Source organism: Sorex araneus, chromosome 2 (genome assembly GCF_027595985.1).
Source record: "Sorex araneus isolate mSorAra2 chromosome 2, mSorAra2.pri, whole genome shotgun sequence".
Lineage (NCBI taxonomy): Eukaryota > Metazoa > Chordata > Mammalia > Eulipotyphla > Soricidae > Sorex > Sorex araneus.
In genome coordinates, this window is record NC_073303.1 from 107,447,200 (window position 1) to 107,471,044 (window position 23,845).

The window sequence follows — 23,845 nt, forward strand, 5'->3', positions numbered from 1 at the left end:
CTAAGGGACCAAAAGAGTAAAACAAAAACAAAAATCAAATAAAATTATATATAATGGAAATATTCTAACTTGGAAAAACAGCAGCTATAAAATTTGAACACAAAACATTTCATTTAAAAAAAACCCTGATACATTTATCAGTTATTTTCTCTGGAACTTGAGCACTACAATATTTTCTTCAAGATGAGGATTATTCTATGAGCTATAAAGTCCCTTATGATAACCAAATATGTTTTATTTCACACTCAATTCTTAGAACAATATTTGCTACCTAAGAAACACAGAAAATATCTACTTAATAAACAACCCTCAGCAATGAAAAAATCACAAAAGAGGGGCTGGAGCAATAGTACAGTGGGTAGGACATTTGCCTTGCATGCGGCTGATCCGGGTTCAATTCCCAGCATCCCATGTGGTCCTCTGAGCACCGCCAGAGGTGATTCCTGAGTGCAGAGTCAGGGGTAACTCCTGTACATCACCAGGTGTGACGCAAAAAGAAAGAAAGAAAGAAAGAAAGAAAGAAAGAAAGAAAGAAAGAAAGAAAGAAAGAAAGAAAGAAAGAAAGAAAGAAAGAAAGAAAGAAAGAAAGAAAACAATCACAAAAGAAAGCTTTTTGAAAGTATTTGTGGATGCCAAATTGTCCCAATTTTTAGGTGCCATGTACTGATTAACAAAAATGGAAAAATTTAAGACAAAGGGTAAAAAAAACAGTTATAAGAACAATAAAATATGCATATTATTTCAAATAATAAATAATATGTTTTCCATTTTTTAAAAAATGATTAATTTGAAAAAGCTGAATTAAAAACTTACTTTACTGCACAGCTTTTATTTATTTATTTTTTTGCTTTTTGGGTCACACCTGGTGATGCACTGGGGTCATTCTTGGCTCTGCACTCAGGAATTACCCCTGGCGGTGCTCAGGGGACCATATGGGATGCTGGGAATCAAACCTGGGTTGGCTGTGTGCAAGGCAAACACCCTACCCGCTCTGCTATCACTCCAGCCCCTGAACAGCTTTCTAACTGATAATATGTCCATTACTTCAAACCATTAAAGATGTTATCCAAATTATCCTGGTTAGACAATTCCAGATGTTGGTCAGAGGACCCAAGTTCTACACAAAATACAGTGTTCAACAGATATACACAGTGGGAAAATTTTTCTTCAGGAATACTAGATAGCAGTTATTTCTATCTCATTAAATGGAAACCATCAAGAGAACTATAATATCTTAGAGTAACAAACTTATTAAAGTAGTTAAGTACATTTTTGTACCAAGTTCAATTAAGAAATTATGTCCCATACTGAATTTCAAAGTTAGACACAAGAATAAAGACTAAATTTATAGGCAGTATAAAACAAGATATAAATTATTTAAAACCATCACAAAATATTACCAGGAGCAGGAAGCTTGTCAGATAACTGATGCAAATTTTCTGCAGATTCTTCATAAAGGCTAAAATAAAAGGAGAATTTAGAAAGATATCCACACGTATACATCATATGTAATGATAACAGGCAATATTAAGAGTTGGGTTTTTTTGGGGGAGGGGATGGGAAGATCACACCTGATGATACTCAAAGGTTACTCCTGGCTCAGCTCTGCACTCAGGAATTATTCAGGGAACCATATGAGATGCCAGGGATCAAGCCCAGGTAGGTGTGCAAGGCAAACACCTTACTCACTGTACTAATGTTCTAGCCCTCCAGATACATGATGTGTTTAAATGTGCTGAAATACTACCTCATTTGAGCCTCATGAACCACTACCATATTAATATTATCTTTTCCACTTAAATTGCCTGAAGTCAAGTATCTAATTGTCTAAGAGGAATTTAGCCCCAACTTTGATAGTTTTTTTTTCCCCTTTTGGGGTCCAATGTGAGTCAAAGTTCTTATAAGAAGAAAGAACAAACCAAAGAAAAAGGAAAGGGAGGGGGAATTCCTATATTGTGTCTAGTATGTAGCACTGGAGCACTGTCCTCCCGTTGTTCTCTGATTTGCTCGAGTGGGCACCAGTAATGTCTCCATTATGAGACTTGTTGTTACTGTTTTGGGCATATCAAATATGCCACAGGTAGCTTGCCAGACTCTGCCGTGCAGGCGAGATACTTTCGGTGGTTTGCCGGGCTCTCTGAGAGGGACGAAGGAATCAAACCCGGGTTGGCCGTGTGCAAGGCCTACCCTCTGTGTCTAGTATATTAAACATAAATCCTAATTAATGGAGCAAACTAAGCAATTTATAAGGGGTACTGATTTTATCTGAATGGCACAAAATAGCTCTGATTGGAAAATATAATGCCCTTCTCCAATTTTTCAGAATCTATTAGTTTTATCAAAGTGTCAGAATTTATTTCCTCAAAACAGTCTATTATAGAATATACAGATATCTTAAATAGTTTTTCGAAAACCTATCACTGTCTAAAACACCTTAGGGCATCGCTAGTAAAGAACAGTGTTGAAGCTCCCTCTTGTGGAAATAACTCTAACACTTAGTAGAAATCTCCTTTCCCATTGCTCTCCATACTCCCTGGTTCAAAAAGAGCATAGGAACAGGGCCAGAGCTATAGTACATGGGTATGGTGCTAGCCTTGCCCACAGCCTTTAAGGGTGAAACCCCAGCATCTCATACGGTTCCCCAAGCACCACCAGGAGTGATTCCTGAATGCAGAGCCAGGAGTAATCTCTGAGCACTGCTGGCTATAGCCAAAAAACATGCAAACAAACAAAGCACCAAAGATGTTAAGGAATTAGGCCCCAAATCATACATCCATAAACTTCCTCTCCCAGGAGTGATTAAACTCTGAGCACCGAAGAGTATGGCCTCTCCAAAACAAACCAAAAACGTGGGACCAAAGATGTGAAGGAATTTGACCTAAAGTCATATATCTATAAACTTTCTTTCCTAATACCGCTTAGAGCTCTTTCCACAGTTCTACAAATTCTCCTCTAAATAATTCAAACAAATGACTGGCAAATACATGAAAGAAAATCTCTTTATTTTTATGTAGAGAAATTCAGCTCACAGAGGATCCTGATGTACTGAGTTTGAACGCCCTGTTTGGCTAGGGCTTCAATGACTGCTTCAGTCTCAACAAAAGCAAAGACCTTCTTTAAATCAATGAACGTTAGACAGAGTGGCATCTTGAACTCTTGAGAAACTTCAATGAGCTTGGTTACTGTGCGGATATGGTCGATTATGCTGAATCCTTTTTGGAACCCAACTTGCTCACATGGTTGTTCTTCATCTAGTGTTCTGCCAATCCTATTCAGGATGATGTGAGTGAACAACTTGTAGACAGTGGACAGCAGGCAGATCGGGCGATAGATGCCAAAGTCGTGGATGTTTCCCTTCCTGTACAACAGGATGGTCTTGGAGTATCACGTTTCACTCAAGTGAGAGAAGAAATCCGGAGTTCTGACCTCCACTGACGATCGAGAATCAGGGACACTGTCTTGTTTGCCAAGGCGTCAAAAATCAGATGGGCTGGATACGTAATGCAATTTGGAGACGACCCTGGACTAGAGCTGTTACCGACTGGATTCCACAGGACATCAAAAGAACACCTTGCCGCCCACCTACGAGATGGTCAGACTTCTTCGTCAAGACCCTAAATGAATGGTTTGATGCTGCTCGTGTTCCTGGATTGAGCAGATGCCATGGGCTACACTAGTATGCAACAGGGAAGAGTTTGCCTGCTCAAGCAAATCGATGAGCAACGGGATAACAAGGGATACAAGTGATACAAGTGATGTAGAGAAATACAGAGATACCACAGAACATGAATACCAGAATGAAAGTAGATTTTTTTAGTGAATTATTAGTTAGAACATGAAAGAATTATGGACCAGATGTAAATATTTAATGAACAAAAAAATTATCACACTTATATTACCATTAACAAAATCTAAGTAGCAAACTAAAAAATCTAGTCCTCAGATACTCTTTATGGATATATTTTTTTAATGTCTGAATTGTTAAAGAGGCATAAAAAATGAAGAAACACTGAACTTTCGCCTCAACTAGAAAAATAAAATGACACTTCAGGTTAAGTGCACAGTATTAACCTTAAATAACATTCTTATTAAGGTCTTAAAATATGAAATCGGCCATAATTTATCATAAAATGTATCATATTAATGAAATATCAACTTTAATGATTCCTGCAATGATATAAGCTTAAGAAATAAAACTTTCACATACCAATTTTGCCTCCTAAAGAATTTTATTCAAAAAGAAGACCTACCTGAGGCCAGGGTGTCAGTTTAGCAAGCAGGGCTCTTGCCTCGCCTGAGGCCAACACAGGTTCCATCCCTGGACTCCCATGTGATCCCCTGAGCCCCACCACGAGTGATCTCTGAGTGCAGGGCCAGGAGTAAACCCTGAGCATCACTGGGTGTGGCTCAAGAGGAAAAAAAATCTAGCATTTATTCACAGGAATAAAACAATGCAGCCACAAAAGACTTTGAAAAATGAAAACAATCTTGAAAAACAAAGCTAGAGGATTCCCGTGGTTCAAACTATATTTCAGAGCCAACGTAATTAAAACAGTATGCTATTGGCTACAGAGACACAGATCAATGGAAGAGAAAAGAGGCCCAGAAACAGACCCACACATATGTTTAATTAGCTGACAACAAAGGCAGTAAGAAAATACAATTGGGAAAAGACAGTCTCTTCAATAAATGATTCTGGGAAAGTGGGGAAGTCATGTGCAAAAGAATAAAGTTGCTTGCTTGAAGAATTGTTTTCCAACCTTTGACTTTGAGTCTGTGTTTGCCTTGTTCAATGTGTTTCTTGCAGGCAGCAGAGTGTTGGATTCAATTTTCTAAGCCATCCTGTGTCTCTTGATTTAATTCAATTAGAGAGATTTAATCAGAGAGATTATTGTCAACTTTATGTAGGACTTTGGTGGGGCTTGTTTTGTCTTAAAGCAGTCCATTTAGTTCTTGTAACAATGGTTTTGAGTCTCTGAAATTTCTGAGTTCATTGGCAAAGTTATGTATTGTTTCTTCAAATCTGAATGAGAGTCTGCCTGGGCTGAGTAAAATATTCCTGGTAAGGCTTTCATTCATTGAGTTTTTTCACGATATACCACCACTATCTTTGGTCTGGAGGGTTTCATCTGGTAAGTCTGCTTTTAATCTTAAGGACGCTCCTTTAAAAGAAATTTCCTTCTTTGACCTTGCTAGTCTCAGTATTCTATATCTATGCTTTTTGTCATTCTAATTAGGATGTGTCTAGGAATATTTTTAAAAACAAAAAACAAAAGCCCAAGCCCAGATGTATTCAATAGTGAATTCTTTCAAACCTTTATAAAAGCCAATCCTTTTCAAGCTGTCCCAGAAAATTGAAGCAGCAGAAACACTCCCAGTTTCTATGAGGCAAATATCACCCTCATACCAAAAATAGACAGGGAATTACATAAAAAGAAAATTACACACCAATATCCCTAATGAACACAGATGCAAAGATCCTCAACAAAATACCAGCAAGTAAAATTCAACAACTCATCAAAAGGACCATACACCATGATCAAGTAGAATTCATCCTGGGAATGCAAGAATGGTTTAACAATCGCAAGCCAATCAACATAATATACCATATTAATAAAAGATGCAACATAATATCCATATTAATCAACAGATGCAAAGAAAACATTTGACAAAGTCCTGCACCAATTCATGGTAAAAACTCTCAACAAAATGGGAGCTGAAGAAACTTACCTCAATTTAGTTACCAAACATAGCAAGCATTATTCTCAACAGGGAAAAACTAAAGGCTTTCCCTCTAAGATCAGGCACAAGAAAAAGCTGCCCACTCTTGCCAATGCTATTCAATATAGTACTGGAAATACCTGCCATAGCAGTTAGACAAGAAAAAGATATCAAGGGTATCCAGACAGGAAAGAAAGAAATCAAGCTTTCACTATTTGCAGATGACATGTTACTATACTTAGAATATCCTAAAGAATCTACAAAAAAGCTCCAGGAAACAATAGACTTGTAAAGTAAAGTAGCAGGCTACAAAATCAATACCCAAAAGTCCATGACTTTCTTCTACACAAATAATGAAAGAGAAGAAAGAGATATTAGAAAAATAATCCCATTCACAGTTGTGCCTCAGAAAATCAAGTACCTCAGAATCAGCTTAACTAAAGAGGTAAAGGAAACATACAAATAAAACTAATAAAAGACTCCTCCAAGAACTAAAAGAGGGCACACCAAATGGAAAAACACACCCTGCTCATGGATTGGGAGGATTAACATTACCAAAATACTCCCCAAAGCATTATACAGATTCAATGCAATCTCTTCAAGGAATCCCATGACATTTTTCAAAGAAATAGACCAAACACTCTTGAAATCCACACAGAACTATAAATGCCCACAAATAACTAAGCAATCCTTGGAAAAGAGAAGATGGAAGGCATCACCTTCCTAACTTCAAACTGTACTACAAAGCAGTAGAAATTAAAACAGCATGGTATTGGAATAAAAATAGATCTGCAGATCAATGGAACAGAGTTTAATATTCTGACACAGACCTTCAAATATATGATCATCTAATCTTTGATAAAGGAGCAAGAAATATGAAGTGGAGCAAGGAAAGCCTCTTCAACAAGTGGTGCTGGAAAAACTAAACAGCTACATGAAATAAAATGAACTCAACCTCCTTTTAATACCAGGCGCAAAAGCCACAAGAAAATGGATTAAAGATCTCAAAATCAGACCTGAATCCATAAGATAAATGAAAGAAAATGTGGGCAGAACCCTACATGACACTGAAGTTAAAGGAACCTTCAAGGATAAAACACCACAGATCAAGCAAGTAGAAACAAATATAAACAAATGGTACTACATTAAATTAAGAAGATTCTACACTTCAAAAGAAACGGTAACCAAGAAACAAAGAGCCCACAGACAGGGGGCAAAAAACTTACCCAATACCCATCAGATAAACTCTGGTTACCCTTCAGATCGCATAAATCTTTTGCCTTTAACCAATACCCACTAGATATCCACCTGTGTATTTCACAGTGATTGTATTTAAAATAAGTAAACCAAAAATATTTTTAAAAAAGTTATACCATTGTCTAACATCAAACACAAAAATTAACTCACAATAGACTAAAGACCTGAACAAGATCGAAAACCACAAAAATTCCTACAAGAAAACAGGTGGCAGTCTTCCTGACATTGGTCAGAGGGATGTTCTCCTGGACTTTATTCTAAAGTCACTCAAACCAACAAAAGCACAAGTAAACAAAAGGGAACTACATAAAACTGAAAAGCTTTTGCACAGTGAATCAACAGTCAGAGGGAAAAAAAAGAAAAGAAAAGGTGACCTACCAAATGGAATAAGATAGTCACAAACAATAGCCAATAAATCAAGGGATAATATTCAAATTACACAGAGAGGCCTGAGATCTCTGCTGACCATGTCAGTGGCAATAGCACGTGGATCCAGGGTGAATCAACAAGTCTGTTCCCGCTGAGCTACTGATGTGTTTGTGCTCAGCAAGGCCCCCACCGACACTCGGTGGCTCTGGGTTCCCTGCACTGAAGTAGTATGCAGCGGCATAGACAGGTGTGGATACACATGACAGCTGGAATGTGCGACCCCCTGGTGAGCACGACTCCTAAAAAGGGTTGGAGCACTCGGGCCCAAGGGCACTCCAGCGAGGAAGTGTGCAAGCAGCACACCAGAAGTGGGCCTCCCCAGAGAGCACCACGGCCAGGACCCAGCATTACTGCATAATCGTCACAGATTTTGCATCAAATTTTTTCTGGGGAAAAAAAAATGGTGTAGTGTAACTATAATGTGAAGCCTTTTGTTAAAAAAAATTTTTTAAATGTTATTTTAGGCATCAAAGTTTGCAAAACTGTTATTGGTAGGGTTTCTTGCCTAGAACAGTCTTGTGCCACAGCCCCGACCAGTGTCTGCTTCCCTCCAGCACTGTGCCAGTGTTCTCTGTATCTCCCGTGGTAAACTCTAGAGAAAACCAGTTCTCAGTTTCTGTCCCCTTCTGGCATCTGTTGTTTCCCTACTATGTGTCTTTATATCCCACAAATGAGGGAGATCATTCTGTGTCTGCCCCTCTCCTCTGACTCACTTCGTCTCAGCATAATACTCTCCAGATCCATCCAAGTAGCAGAAAATCGCGAGATTTCATTGTGTAATCTTGGCATATCATGTGCAGGCATTACTTTAAAACAGATGTGAGGAGGAGCTGGAGATAAGAGTACAGTAGCTAAGGCACCTGTCTTGCATGCAGTTGACTTGGAGTTCATCCTGTGCATCCCATATGGTCCCCCAAGCCCTATCAGGAGTAATTCCTGAGTGCAGAGCAGGGAGTCATCCCTGAACATTGCCAGGTGTGGCTCCAAAATAAAAAAAAAATAAAAATTAAAAAAAAAAAAAGAAAATAGTGTGTGAGATTATGTGCTGGCCAGGACACGGACACCACAATTAAGTGCAAGTACCACGGTCGTCAAGCTTGTCTGTCGTCACTGGCGAACACGGCACCAGCAGCAACAAAGAGAAGGAAAAATAAAACTTTTTCAAATATAAACAATTCATACAACTCAGTAGAAACAAACAAACCAAAACCATCAAATTCAACAACGGCAGTGGGAAGTTTCAAGGAGACAGCTTAGAGGTCAGAGGTTCAAGCCCAGTATCAGATGACCACCCACTCGCCCTACCAGATCCCCAAGCACCACTAGGCTGGCACCACAGGGCCCCAGTAGCTCCACACCCTCTGGCTCCTGCACTGAACTGCCTGGCCCAGTTAGTAGAGCAACACTAGGAGTGGCCTCTGGGCCCCTGAGCATAGCTTGTGAACTTCTTCTCAAGCCCCCCAACTCCAAATTGGCAGAGGGGTCAAGGAGATAGCTCGGAAGGCTAGAAAGTAAATTTTGATGTGAGAGCCTGGAGTTCAATTCCCAGCACCACATGGTCCCTCCACATCAGCCAAAAGCAGCTTGTGAGCATATAGCACTGCTGGTGTGGCACCCAAACAAAGGAGGGGGAGAGGGGGAGAGGATTAAAAAGACATTCTTCCAAGGAGAGGGAGAGGGAGAGAGAGAGAGAGAGAGAGAGAGAGAGAGAGAGAGAGAGAGAGAGAGAGAGAGAGAGAGAGAGAGAGCCAAGATGCATATGAAAAGTTCAACATTACTAATCATTAGGGAGATGCAAAGCAAAACTACAGTGGGATTATTGTCTCCTGTCAGAATAGTTGTTAACAAAAAAGATTTTAAGGTGTTGGTGAGTCATGAACGGAAAAGAACACTTGTGCACTTCGGGTGGGAATGGACACTGGAAGGGCTTTGAGAAAACCGGTTGGGAGGCTTTCAAAGTACAATGACATACCACCTAGAAATTTTCCTTTAGGTATTTTTCCTAAAGTAAAAGTAAGCCCTCATTCAAAAGACAAAAACATCCCTATGATCGTGGCAGCATCAATAGCCAAGATTTGGGACTAAACCAAGTGTTCATGGATGGATAGATAAAGAGGTGACTGGATAACAGCACAATGAGCCCCGAACAAGAATGAAATCTTGCTACTTGCAACAACATGGCTAGACCTGGAGGGAATGAGGCTAAATGAAATAAGTCAGACAGAGAGAAACAAATTCTGTAGGATTTCACTTATTTGCCATATCTGAAAACAAGCAAACAAAACAAAACTAAAGCAAACTGAAATGACAAAAACAGAAAACTCAGTGGTTATCAAAGGGTTGGAAGACTGAAAGGAGAATGGGGGGGTCAAGGGAGAGGATGAAGTTAGAGGTACAACGAATTTCCAGTTACAAAATATATTAGTCAGGGAGCTGTAATGTATAACATGAGGAGCAACTATAAGACAATATTCCAAATTTGAAAGTTGCTAAGAAGACTTAACATCATGATCATTTCACAAAGCTCAAATGTCGATTCATTATGTTGTACACCTGAAACTAACATAATACTGTACATCAATAATACTTCAAGTGGCATATACACCAAAACAAACATAAGATCTGTCTGTCTTCCAAAATAAAGAGTGGACATTCCAATTAACTAAAATTCCTCCACATGTTTGCTATAGTATCAAATATTCACTCTCATATCTAAAATGTAATTCATTAAACATTTTATAGGAGCACATATAAGAAACATATAAACATACTCAGTCAAGGATGTTGATTCCCTGCTATTAGTATCTTCATCCTCAAAACACTCAACAGCATTCAAACATTCTTCAATATTTGTTTGAAGAACATCTTCAATTTCATCTTTTTCCACATCAAAATGGATCTCTTCCCAGTCAGAACTACAAAACTAATATTAAATGTTTGCATTAAGGATGGGATTATTTTTATTAACAAGGGGATTCACTAATGACTATTTGTTTTAATTACCTGATAAAATCCACAGATTGCCTGCACCGCAAAGAACCACTTCCTGGAGCCTGGTATTCCACCCACTGAACAGGCTTGAAAATAAAATCACATTTATAAAGGGAAATGTGCAGGTGATACCACAATCTATACCACAAATATGGAAATGCAGCTTATATACTTTGAAAATTTATATTTTTGACAGTTTTATATGAATAATAAAATGTTTTATATGAATGTATACAATAAGATATAAGTAACCTGGATATTATATTCAATATATTGTATTTGCATATGAGGAAAAATTATTTCATTTAATGTACTATACTTACATATCCTATATTATGAATACCATACAGCATATATGATATATATTACAGAATATGTATGTTACAGCATTGTATTGATTTTCTTGAAATCTTTGCAAAAATTCAATCTGTGGGGCCGGAGTGATAGCATAGCAGGTAGGGCGTTTGCCTTGCATGCGGCCGACCCGGGTTCAATCCCGGGCATCCCATATGGTCCCCCGAGAACCACCAGGAGTAATTCCTGAGTGCAAAGCCAGGAGTAACCCCTGAGCATCGCTGGGTGTGACCCAAAAAGCCAAAAAAAAAAAATTCAATCTGCTAAAAAACAAAATTTTTTATTTTGCTTCGATTCATCATAATTCAAACTCCATATGATTTTAGCCATTACTTCAAACACTAATATAAACCAGAAAGTTTGAACAATATAAAACTATCCCAAAACAAAAACTGACTCATAATAAAAAAATCCATGCAAATGAATTTAGAAAAAAAAAATTCCTTCTTCAAACACCATGAAGGTTTTGTTCAGTCAGGACAGAGAGAAAGGAGCTAAAGAATAACTCACTATAGGGGCTAGAGCGATAGTACAGCGGGTAGGGCATTTGCCTTGCATGCAGCTGACCTGGGTTCGATTCCCAGCATCCCATATGGTACCCTGAGCACGATCAGGGGTAATTCCTGAGTGCAGAGCCAGGAGTAACCCCTGTGCATTGCCGGGTGTGACCCAAAAAGCAAAAAAAAAAAGAATAACTCATTATAGCCTGCAGACAAAGAAGATGCTCTTGGAGACTGAACTATTACAATGGAACACAAAATTAAGGAGTACCCTAGGGTGTATGCCAAGAGTCATGAAGAAAATAGAGCCAAATACAGAAAGAGGAAGCAAAGGAGAGATATGTGGTAACCGAGGTTTAGCCCTTGGCCATCAGTAAGATGCTCAGCTTTACCACCTTTCTGCCAGCATAGAGCAGGAGACTTGATCTTCTACTTCCTCAAGAAAACAGAAACCAGTAGGTAATGATGCCCGTGATAACTTATCTGAACATGGCCCACTTGCATTGTCTTTGTCTTTCCTGGCTCTTTCTCGAAACTTCAGGTTACCCATCAGACTTGCTGTGGAAACACAAGTCACCAACTATACTTTCTTCCCTACATCTTCAATCTCTCCATTCCTGTCAACTTTTACATTCTCGCAAAAATAAGGGCAGTATAAATATGTGCCGGAGGGAATGAGGGGAGGGGACAGAGGGGAAAGGAAGGGGAAAAGGAAGGGCAGTAAAGGTTAGAATGAAAAAATGCCAAGGAAGTGGGTGTATGAATATTAATAAAGTATATGCTATCCAATTTTTATGAGCCTAAAGATAGCAAGACAGTTTTATAAAGGGGACAAAAGTCAAGCTGAGAACCTAAAATAATGTTTATAACTTTATGAAATTTAATATCAGTTAAGGGGATAAACTTTTTTTTTTTGCTTTACTTACCTCCCTATTCTAGTTATTTGTACGCAGTCAAGAAGTTATTTCTTGTATTCTTAATTATTCCCAGTACAAATTAATGTGTCAGGAGAAAAAAAAAAGAGAGAGAGAGAGAGAGGTTTATGTTACACTCACCAGGGAACGTACTGTCTTCTGGACTAACTGAAGCACTAATGCTTTTTTTCAAGAGATGATAAACACTTGCTGCTGAGAAGTCTGAAAAAAGAAAAGACTAACTCAACGGGCGAAAGAGTTTATGTGAGCCAAGTTCAACTTCACCTTCAGGAACAACAAATCGTTTATAACGAAGAACTACACTCGGTTCCAGTTCCGTTCTAACAAATCTAAAGAAAGAAGAGTAAACAGACAAAAATTCCAGCTCGAACATACCAAACTGGTAACACAAAACTAAAGTTCTCCCGAGAAAACGATGTCACGCCCGAGTGGCAAACAGATATCATACCCTCCAAACCACCTCATCGCCTCCTCCTCAGTCCACCTGCTAGACCCAAACAAATAAATCGCAAAGCAGAGTGGAAGAGAAGACAGGTGCAACCCCAATAAGCGGTGCAACCTCAAATGTTCAAAACGTGGTTTAGATGCACCACTTGTTGCTGGCTTTGCACGAACTGTCACACGCGTGCAAACTCGCGGAGAGCTGAGATCCTTCCCCACGGGCTTTTTCCTTTGCCTGCTGCACTTGACAGCCGGGAGGCAGAAAGACCTGGGATGAATGAATGAATGAATAAATGCATTCGTTTCCCGAGGGCAGCAGCTCTGGGGCTAACACCCGGGGGGACTTAACCTTCCCGCCGCGCCCAGAGTGCTTGCTGCAATCTCGCATGCACAAGTGCGTCCCTATTTTTCAGCCCCGATCAGGTCGATTCCAGATCGGCCTCATCCTGGACCCCGGAGTCACGGTTCCGGGGGTTCTCGGCTCTCCCCGTCCCTCGCCCGCTGAGCCGCTTCCCCAAGTGCAGTTTCTCCCCGCCGGCTGTTCCCGCGCTTTTCGCTGCGCGGCGCTTACCCGGCTTCTTCTCGGCACCCTCGCGCGACGACATCTCGGGGCCACCCTCGGCCTGCCCCGCACTCGCAGCAGCCGCGGGGACTTTTCCATCCCCCCAGAGGACGAGGAGCAGGTAGCGATCCATCCACCTCTCCCAGCCGAGTCCCCGCAGTCTTCAAAAAAAAAAAAGTCTGGGTTTTCCCATCCAAACAGCCGCGCGCTGCTTGAGGACTTCCGGTTCCCTGACAACTGAAGTCGGCTGGAAACTGGGACGGGCGCCGTCGGTTTTTCCAAACCATTTCGAACCATCGGGTGCTTCTCGGGAGTGACCGCTCTGCCTCTCGGCGTCATCATCTCCTTTCTGAAGCTCGCTACTTAGGGGGAAATGAGAGGGGACCCAAGAAAAGGAGAGGAAACAGGCGAACGCTGCCCCCCACCCCCAGCTCTAGGAACTATGATGCTCGCGTGTCTGCGTTTCCGGTCGGACCAGTGATGCTGCGGGACGGGGTCGTGGGAAAAGGACGTGCAGCCTGAGTCGGGAGGAGCATGTCGAGTTTCTCCAAAGTGAACCAGGTGAGCTCGTGCTGGATGGGACTCATTATTCTGCTCCAAGAAGGTTTGCGGCTCTAGAGCATTTAGTGGCGCTGACTTAGAGAGGAAGCCGAGATCTGGGGCTCGGAAGGACCAGCGCGGAGTCAAGGGTCGTGTGTTGTTGTGGCCACCACCGCGGGCTGTCACTCTCGGGGGCTTCGCTTCCCAGTGCTGCCCTTGCCGTGTCTTTCGATCTTTTCATCCGGGAAAGAGACAAGACCCGAGGGGTGATAAAGTAAATCACACAGGGCATTGCAGAGCGCTGTTTCTGCCCCGGGACACGGAGGTCGCTGGCTGGTGGCGTGAGGGACGTCACGACCCCGGGGACTGAGCGATGCGGCTGCTGAGTCGGGAATGAGCCTTGCAGACACGCAGACACGCGGGCTCGCACAGTTGCGCCGCTGCAAGCCCAATCCAGGCCTCTCCCAGCGCCAGCGGTGTGCCACCCGCCGTGAGAGGGAAAGTTAAAGCTGAAGCAGGTTTAGATCTAAAAAGAAAAACACCTGGATTTTCGACCTAAAATGCGCCTTCGTTACTTGTATGTCCTATCCCAGATAAGGATTCTTTAAAATTACTTCCAGATACCATTTCTTAACCACAATCATCAATGCCATTGCAACTAAAAGAAAATTGAACAGCAGTTCCTTAATATCAGATATGAAGTATGTTTAAATTTTCAGTTTTATCAGATATATTACATTACAGTTGCAATTCCCAGCACCACTTGAACCCCTGGGCATCACCAGGTGCACACCTGGACCCCCTGAGCACATCCAGGATGCCCCCAGTATCTCTGGAGTGACCCATCACCACAGACTCTGAGCAGCATCCTTAAGCTCTTGCATTGGACCAACAACCCACTTGGTCAAGAATCTCTAATGGGTGGTGGGACCCCCCACTCCACCCCCACCCAGGACCTCCTGAGTATTGCTTTGGAGGTCTAAAGAACAGGAAGGAAGCAGTTTTATAGACTGATTTGAGATAAGTGATAAAAATTTTAAATAAAATCAAGTAACCTGGCTCTATTTTCCATAGCACGGTTTAGTTGCTTTATATATGCAGAGAAGACGGCATTCAGTCAGGATCTTTTGGGGACTGAAATTTTCTTACATTTTGTATGCAGTGAAGAGTACTGTGAAGAATGCCCAAAAAGGGAGAGAGAGAAGAAAAGCACCTGCCAAAGAGGCAGGCAAGGGGTAGGGAGTAGGGGGTTATAAAAGGGAACCTGGGGATACTGGCGCTGGGAAATGTACACTGGTGGAGGGATGGGTGTTGGAATACTGTATGACTGAAATTCAATAATGAACGGCTTTATAATGCACTAAATAAAAAATCTTTTAGAAAGCACCGTGAAAATAATGGCATGTCCAAAATACAGTTCAGAGATATCTAAGGCAGCTATTGTATTTGGGGGCCATTCCTGGTGGTACTCAGGGCTTATGCCTGGCTCTGTGCTCTAGGATCACTCCGGGAACCATATGGGTCATGGGAGATTGAGCCAGAGATGGCACAAGCAAGCAAGCGCCCCTACTCACCATAGTATCTCTTCAGCTCCCAATAGTCCTTTCGAATTCTGGGAGTGGGCAGTGGTGGTGGCACACCAGCTGTGCTCAGAGCTTATTCCTTTGCTGTGCATTACTCCTGGCAGGGCTCTGGTGACCATATCTGGTGCTGGGGATCATATCTAGATTGACAAGGCAAAGCACCCTACCTATTGTGCCGTCACTCCAGTTCCTAGGGCAGCTCTTAAAAAATTTAAGTTCATTTAATGTGTTTTATCTCTGTACTCTATTTAATTCTCCCTTCGAGTTGACTCCTGAGTAGTCCATAGTTCAAATTGACCCCTTCTCTCTCAATGAATTGTATCTGCTACTTTCAAAAAAATGTGAAGACCTTTGCTAACAACTTCTGCTTTCCTGAGAGCCTCTCGTCACCCCTCCATATTTTCTGTATGATACCAAGAACTGTCACAGGACTTAAGTAAGGGTCTGTATCTTTGGGATAAGTAATAGGAGAGGAAAATAGATCTTTGAAATTAAAAAAAAAAACATGATCATATTGCTCATGGCAACTTGGGGAGAAAAAAATATGTGTTAATCTTTGAGAATCATGAGAAAAGAAGCCTGCTCTTTCTTTTTCTAGAAATAAAAATCAGGGAAATGAGCACAAAGAAATTTATTTAATGGCAAATTATTTCTTCCAAGTCATTACTAGCTTTAACTCTAGAATAACTGCGATGGTATATGATAACACTCTTTATCACTATCCTTAATTACAGTTTTCTTCATTTTTTTTCCTTTTTTCAAGCAATGGGCCACTTTTGCTCGAGTTTGGTATCTCTTAGATGGAAAAATGCAGCCCCCAGGGAAGCTTGCTGCTATGGCATCAGTTAAACTTCAAGGATTGCATAAGCCAGTGTACCATCAACTCAGTGAGTATCATGGGTAGCTTTAATTTTTATTGTCATTGTCATCCTGTTGCACATTGATTTGCTCGAGCGTGCACCAGTAACCTCTCCAATTTGAGACTTGTTACTGTTTTTGGCATATCCAATACACCACGAGTAGCTTGCCAGGCTCTGCCGTGCGGGTGAGATTCTCTCGGTAGCTTGCCAGGCTCTCCGAGAGGGACAGAGGAATTGAACCTGGGTCAATTGCATAAATTTTTCATCCAATGTAATTTTAATTACAAAAATTAATTTTCATTAATATTCTTTTTATTGTTGTTAATTTTTTTATTGAATCATGAGATACACAGAAAGTTTATTGTAATTGGGTTTCAGTCCTACAATGTTCCAACATCTGTCCCTTCACCACTGTACATTTCCCACTGCCAATGTCCCCATTTACCCTCTGCCCTCCTCCCCACCTACCACTCCATCTTTCTCCCCCCCACCTTACCTGCCCCTTCCCCACACACACACCTTCTAAGCAATATGGCTTGCAAAACAGATAGTGAAAGGTTATCATGCATATTCCTCAGAATGACTGCACTCATTTGTGGGATATAAAAATTACATAGTATAAAGACTAATATCCAAGGACATTATAAAGAGGGGCCAGGGTTGGAAGTTTGCCACAAGTATGTGGGGGGTGGAGGTTAGTTAGGGTAGAGAAGGGACCACTATGACAATAATAGTTAGAAATGATCACTTCAGACAAGAACTGGATGCTAATTTTCATTAGATTCTTAATGGAAATTTGGGGCAGTTTGACAAGGATGTTTTTAAGGACTTTGGCTTTGTCCAAAGGATCCCTTATTCCAGTATTGGTGAAAAACAAACAACATAATGTATATAAACTCTAAAATCTGTTAAACTTACTCATAGGAAAACCATACAGACTTGTTTGCCTGGCACAACCCCATTTTATGCCATCACTCTAGCAAAGTTAACAGTATTCCTCTTTTTACTTTCAGAAATACCCTGATTTGGAGTATAAATTAAATGTGTTCCCTCCTATACATGTCTTATCATATAACCATGCACATTTGAACACAGGGCTTTTTAAAATAAGGAAATTAGCTTTTCTCCTCTTTTAAAAAGCCCTTCTCCCTAGAAAGTTACATAAAGCAAGGTTGGGAGAGTTCACCTTTCACTGTCTTGAATGAATAGATTGCTTTATGTATCTTTTCCCAGATCACAACCAAGATGGTTGTTCACACACCAAGACTTGCATTTCTACAAGTAGTTTTTTGTTTGTTTGTTTGTTTGTTTGTTTGTGGGCCACTCTTATGGGTGCTCAGGGCCTACTCTTGGCTCTGCACTCAGGGATCACTCCCAGTGGTGTTCCGGGAACTATATGAACTGAGATCCCTACTCACTGCACTATCTCTCCAGTTCCTTCAAGTGATTTTGATTAGCTACACTTATATAGGCTCTACTTTGCAAAGTAGAGCAAGCCCGTTTAGATCTTGCTTACCCTATTAACAAGATTTGTTGCAATTGATAACAGTTTTTAACTCTTTTGGAGAAGCAGAATATTCAAAAATAGTATAACTATGTATAAATGCAGGTAATATTCGGAAAAAGTTAACAATGTGGGAAAAATACTTGATGCCTAGGTTGTTTCCAGTTTGTTTCACCATTGCTAATACTGTAACTGTAGTCATGTACTGTTCCCCACTGTGTGCCCTTGGAAAGGTTTCTCTGAGCTCTAGTGCAGGACAGGAGTGCCTGGATTCAGGGATGCTGTGCTTGCACCTGCCTGTCTGCAGTGCTCAAGGAATCCCATGCTCCAGTGCAGTGGCAGGCATCCAAGACAGCACAGTTGCTGGGACTGTGCTCCTGACTTGCAGGTGGCACCAGCCTTCACACTCATTTGTGGCTTCACCATTGTCTGACAGGTGCTATTTGCCACTGAGCCACTCCCCGGGCTCCCCCTAATGCCCTTTTGCACTTGGAAACACCCAATAGCAATTCAGCATGGAGTTGAAGGGAAGCAGTGAGGTCACTGATCAAAAGCACAGAAATGCCACATGCCTGGCACAGCCTGCATTCTAGTAGATCTAGGGCTGAAAACCCCTGTAGGAATGACCGATTCCACTTCAGTGTGATGATTCTTAGCCATTTTTGGGGTATTTGCCTACTGATTTGTTTATTTCTTCATAATGGTACCAACAAGGTAATAATAATAAATAAGATCTCTTAGGTTTTAGAAATGCACATGATGCAAAACTTGGAGAAATGTCTAATTCATAACTCATTCAATTTCCTTTGTAAAGTATAAGAAGACTATTTTAATTATTGCATTTTTGTTGTCACTTAATTAATGTCATTATCACAAGAAATATTCCTTGGAGCTGGAGTGATAGCACAACGGTAGGGCATTTGCCTTGCACGCGGCCGACCCGGGTTCCAGTCCTGGCATCCCATATGGTCCCCTGAGCACTGCCAGTAGTGATTCCTGAGTGAATAGCCAGGAGTAACCCCTGTGCATTGCCGGGTGTGACCCCCCCCCAAAAAAAAAAGAAAAGCAAAAAAAAAAAGAAATATTCCTTATCTACTGGATGAACAAACACTCTTAGATTCCCATAATTTTTGTGGTTACCTATCATTCTTTAAGAATGGAAAAAAGCAGGGTTGGAGTAATAGCACAGTAGGTAGGGCACTTGCCTTGCACGTGGCCGACCTGGGTTTGATTCTCAGCATTCCATATGGTTCCCCAAGCACCATCAGGAGTAATTCCTGAGTGCGTTAGCCAGAAGTAACCTCCGTGCACCGTCGGGTGTGACCCAAAAAGAAAAAAAAAGAAAAGAATGGAAAGTAACGTGCATAGGACATCCTGACCCCGAGGCGCCAGGCTGTCTTCTCGGGGCAACTTGGAGGCCACTTCTAGTTTCTCTTTGAAACTAGAAATATGTTTTTAAAGACTGGATTGCATTTTTGTTTCACTGTATGTGATATAGAACTCATACCAGCAAAACTTTTTATGTCCACAAGATGTCACTAAAATCAAAACTTAAATTACAAGTTACTTTTTTTAAATTTAATTTTGTTTTTATGCAATTGTTCACAGTATAGTTAATATTCAAACACCAATTCCACCACTAAAAGAGGAAAGTGTGTAAAGATTGTTGTGTTTTATCCTGGAGCCATTTAAGCCGTTGTATAAGAGATTACAAGCATGTATGTTAAACCCAAACAAATGGGTGCTACTTTTGGTACATCAGTGGACTAGAGTATAAGCTCCATGTGCTCCAGGACATTCTGCGTCTCTCTCTTCGGGGAGCTTTATTTCAGTCTCTGGATCTTGGCCTTTGGTGAGATTATATGGCTCTTGGGAGGGGGTGGGGCGCAGTTTGTGGGTGTGACTGCCAAGCTTCTGGAAAACTAGGGAGGAGACCCAGTCCTGTTTGGAGCAAGCTTGGAGACCTCAGTCGTGGGTCCTGCATACCTGGGTTTTTCTGCAATTTCCCTCATAGGTGAGGCTTGTCCGAGCCTGTGGAGAGCGGCCTTGAGCATGGCTGCAGCTGGGTTCTGGAGGGTTTTGGCTGCCAGAGTTCTACTGGATCAGGGAGGGAAACTCAACCCGCCCCGCCCTCCAAGTTGCCCCAGTGAAGACAGCCTAACATGGGGTCAGGATGTTCTATGCAGATTACTTTTAATTTACACATGTGTTTTGTATTTGTACTGACTTAATTGGCATTAATTAAAAACGCATTGTGTACTCATAATAAAATCTTGTTTGGGGCCGGAGCGATAGCACAGCGGGTCGGGCGTTCGCCTTGCATGTGGCCGACCCGGGTTCGATCCCCAGCATCCCATATGGTCCCCCAAGCACTGCCAGGAGTAATTCCTGAGTGCAAAGCCAGGAGTAACCCCTGAGCATCGCTGGGTGTGACCCAAAAAGCAAAAAAAAAAAAAAAAAAAAAATCTTGTTTGTTTGAAAACAGCCATAGAATCTTTTTGATTTAGAATTTCAGACATAGAACTTCTCATAGTATAATAAAAGATGATAATCCACCCCCCAAGATGATCAGTCAACCCAGATGTGGCCTCGGGGAGCAGTACTCTCTCTGTGGTGCTGGGCTCCTCCAGGACCGGTCAGACGGTACTCGAGAGACCATGTGGTGCTATGGATTGAATCTGAGATCTCCGTGGCCCTTTATAGCTTTTTCGTTTATTGCTTTATTTTTATTGGGTAGGGGGACTGTGTGCTTGGGGCTCATTTCCAGTGGTGCGTGAGCATTGCAGCAGTGCTAAGTTGACCTTGGGTCAGGCACATAGATAAACCCATTGCAGTCATTTCCCACTGCATGGAAATGAAATCATGCAGTACACCTTAAACTCGTACCGTGATGTATGCCAGTCTCTTCTCACTATACTTGGAGCAAAATTGAAGGAATTATGGGAAGCCCGATAATTATTTGGAATTTGATCTTTTTGTCCAAATTGAATTTTATGAGTAAGATTTAACAAGTGAAAATAAATCAGGAGAGCCTTTCTAGAGAAAAGACGAGAGCTTGGATGATTTATGTTTGCATGCCTGTGTGTGCTGTGTCAATGAGAGAGAGAAGAAATAATGGGCCCATGCTAAATAGCAAGTGTGTGAGCTCTAGCAAGCCACTTCCTCGAAACGGGTGTTAGCCGCTTTAGCTACTGCTGTCCAAAAAAGACTCTTGTGATTTCAGCATTCTTTGAGCTTTAGATTGCTGTCTGCTCACTGTCTTTTATTCATTCTTGCATTTCATGTCCCTGACTGCCCTAGCAGCTCGCCAAGTTCCCTTACTCTGGGAACTTGAGCAGCCCTTGTCAACCTTCCCACAGCAGGCTTCCCACATTGTTCCTTTACACCCTGGATTCCTTTTCAGCATGATGAAGAAAGACCCTTGCTTCATCCTCTTGCTTTATCCTTCTTTCCCTTGTCCTCTATGAAATAGGAACTTCCTGGAAACATCGACATTCAAGTTCAAGTTCTGCATGGGTACTCTGTAAACTACACTGTACTTTTTTATGTGCTATGCTCTAGTGTCATGTGCTGTACTGTACTTGTGGACCCCTCAGTGGTATTTTTTCTTAAATAGTCTTCTGAATCTTCTATTGGTAGAATAGACAATAAATGTTTCTGCTTACTTCACATTGTCCTTTATAATGGTGTTTGAATAATTAAATATGAACCTTTTTGTTTGTTTGCTTTAGAATGAACAGCCAAATTTAGGGATTTATATTTATTTTTTTACCAAGAACAGTAACGATAGGTCTCACTCCCCTGGCCCTGAATAGAGCCTCCAGTCATTAGGAAAGACAAGTAAGGAGAGGCTGCTAAAATCTCAGGGGACATTTAGAGGAATAGAGATGTTGCTGGTGCCCGCTTGAGTAAATCGATGAACAGTGGGATGACAGTGATTTCAATCAATCCAATGCATGTATTTTGATTTTCAGGTCATATCACTTATTCTTTCAAATATGTATGTAGTCATAGTTGAGAGTGGCAGCTTAAGTGTAACTGGTTAAATGTGGTTGTGGGGAAATCTGTGTTAGTAGGCAAGCATAAAATCATAATGCTCTATTGTTCTCTAAAATTGTGATATTCTACATATGTTTTCAATTTGCCTATTGGCAAAACATACTTTTTTTCCTTATCTGTATGCATGTTCTTTTCATTTTATCTTCTGTTTATACGAAAAATTTGTGTTAGATATTTAAAGGTACTTACTGTAAACAGTAAGGTAATTATTTATGGAGATAGATAATAGAATTACAGTAGTTTACCATTAAAAGATGTATTGTTATTGTTGGCGTCTTTATTACATTCTATTTAACCTTCCAGCGTTGAGATTTTCCAAGAAGCCAGCCAGCTATTTCTATACTTAGATGTCATGTGAAAAAGAAAAGAAATTTGTTCAAGAATTTTTTCTGTTGTACTATGAATTGTTTTATTATTTTAATATGTTTGGACTTTTTTATAAGTTTTATATGTAACCAAGTTTACTTTTTCTTAAAGTTTAATATTTTATTTAAAAAATGTTTTTAATTTAGGTGACTGTGGGGATCATGTTGTCATAATGAATACAAGACACATTGCATTTTCTGGAAACAAATGGGAACAAAAAGTGTACTCCTCACATACCGGGTAAGAGACTCCTCACTTTATCAAGAGAGATAGGCAAGTGAAATGTATTATTTTAAAAATAATATTGATCTTATTTTAAAAGAAAAAAAATACTTCAAAAAATTAGCCTTTAGGAAATTCCTTTTTTTTCTCTTCTTGCATCTAAGATTTACTCACACAAAATTGTGCCCAGTGTCAATTATTACGGGACAGTCTTCTTCCTGAAAACTTTTTACAAAACCTCTCTAAATCAAGTTTGTTTTGTTTTTAAATCAATCTCTTTTGCTCCTTTTTATTTCCTATAATCCATGTTTTTAGCTGTTTCCAGAGTCATCCTGAACATCTGTAAGTATTAACGAAATGATGAGGAAAATCCAAGCTTTGAAAGATACTTAAAATCTTGATGTTTCTTTCAAATTATAGGCTTTTCTACCTTTTTGAAAGATCATTTTTCTCGTAGTTCCTGAGGTGGCACATTTATTTCACCTTTGAGATAGTGTAAATTTTTTAAAAATCTCTATGCTGTTATGTTTCTCTAAATTTCATATTGATCTCTTTAGGACAGTATACAATACATTGTAAAATATAAATCACTATAAAAATTATAATTACATACTTTAGTACTATCTGGTTATGATATTAAATTAATATCTATAGTATCTAATTATAGATCTTAATATTCTCTCTCACATAAAATCCTTCAGATAATTTCAAGACAATTGTTTCAGGTGCCATTGATTATTTCCTTCTAAGTTCTATATGGACTTTGCTTCAAATATCCATATTACATCTTGGTTATTCTTCATGCTCATTGCTTATAAGTCGTCATCCTTCTTAAATACCCTCACTACTTTTGTGTTTTCTTTCTTATTCTGATGATTTTTTTCAACATCTTTTTTTAACTAAATACTAGAACTTAATGTTCTAGTGATTTTCTAGGAAAAACTGTTTCTTTGAATTCTGTTGCATTAGAACTTTTGTTCAAGACAGTCTCACTTTGTGGTACAATGAGTTCACAATCAGCTGTAACTCCAGATTTTTTTTCAGCAATTTTCAATTCATAGTTTCTTCAAAATGTCCTTTTCAATAGTGTCTCCTTTCTGTGAGTTTCCAGTATGGTCTTGATTTCAGAATCAGATGGTGTGCCTCCATTTTCCCCAAACCTGACTACAGGCTTATCAGACATTTTTCTTTTTTAATTCAGAATAACATAAGCACCTCGTAGTGAAAGAATCAGTGCCTGCCTGAATCATTTTAAATTCCATAGAGTTCTATAAATTCTATGAATTATAGAATTGGTCTATAATTCTATAAAGTATAGAATCTATGGAATTCTATAGAATTTATAGACTTGTATAGCATTATGGTAAGAAATTTTCCAAGATGTGGAGTTACCCTTATGACAGAAAGAGTTGGCTACTTAAGAGGATGGCATTTCAAATCACTGTATCACCGTCATCCCATTGCTCATCGATTTCCTCGAGCCGAATACGCCACGGGTAGCTTGCCAGGCTCTACCGGGCG

At 40.3% G+C, this 23,845-nt stretch overlaps 2 protein-coding genes across 2 annotated transcripts in view; one reads left to right on the forward strand and one right to left on the reverse strand.

Annotated features, from left to right (window-relative positions):
- Positions 1 to 13,383, reverse strand: part of MTBP (MDM2 binding protein) — an 81,679-nt gene extending 68,296 nt beyond the window's left edge. Inside the window, exons 1-5 of the mRNA XM_004607645.2 lie at positions 13,200 to 13,383; positions 12,308 to 12,388; positions 10,411 to 10,484; positions 10,179 to 10,330; positions 1,401 to 1,459 (exon numbers count right to left, since the gene is read on the reverse strand). Coding sequence (XP_004607702.2) covers positions 1,401 to 1,459; positions 10,179 to 10,330; positions 10,411 to 10,484; positions 12,308 to 12,388; positions 13,200 to 13,323 — 490 coding nt within the window. The 5' untranslated portion in view covers positions 13,324 to 13,383. The remainder of the gene's footprint in view (positions 1 to 1,400; positions 1,460 to 10,178; positions 10,331 to 10,410; positions 10,485 to 12,307; positions 12,389 to 13,199) is intronic.
- A 214-nt stretch (positions 13,384 to 13,597) lies between these two features.
- MRPL13 (mitochondrial ribosomal protein L13) overlaps positions 13,598 to 23,845 on the forward strand; it is a 39,763-nt gene continuing 29,515 nt past the window's right edge. The window contains exons 1-3 of the mRNA XM_055127622.1: positions 13,598 to 13,751; positions 16,077 to 16,200; positions 22,249 to 22,342. Of these exons, the coding sequence (XP_054983597.1) occupies positions 13,725 to 13,751; positions 16,077 to 16,200; positions 22,249 to 22,342 (245 nt within the window). The 5' untranslated portion in view covers positions 13,598 to 13,724. The remainder of the gene's footprint in view (positions 13,752 to 16,076; positions 16,201 to 22,248; positions 22,343 to 23,845) is intronic.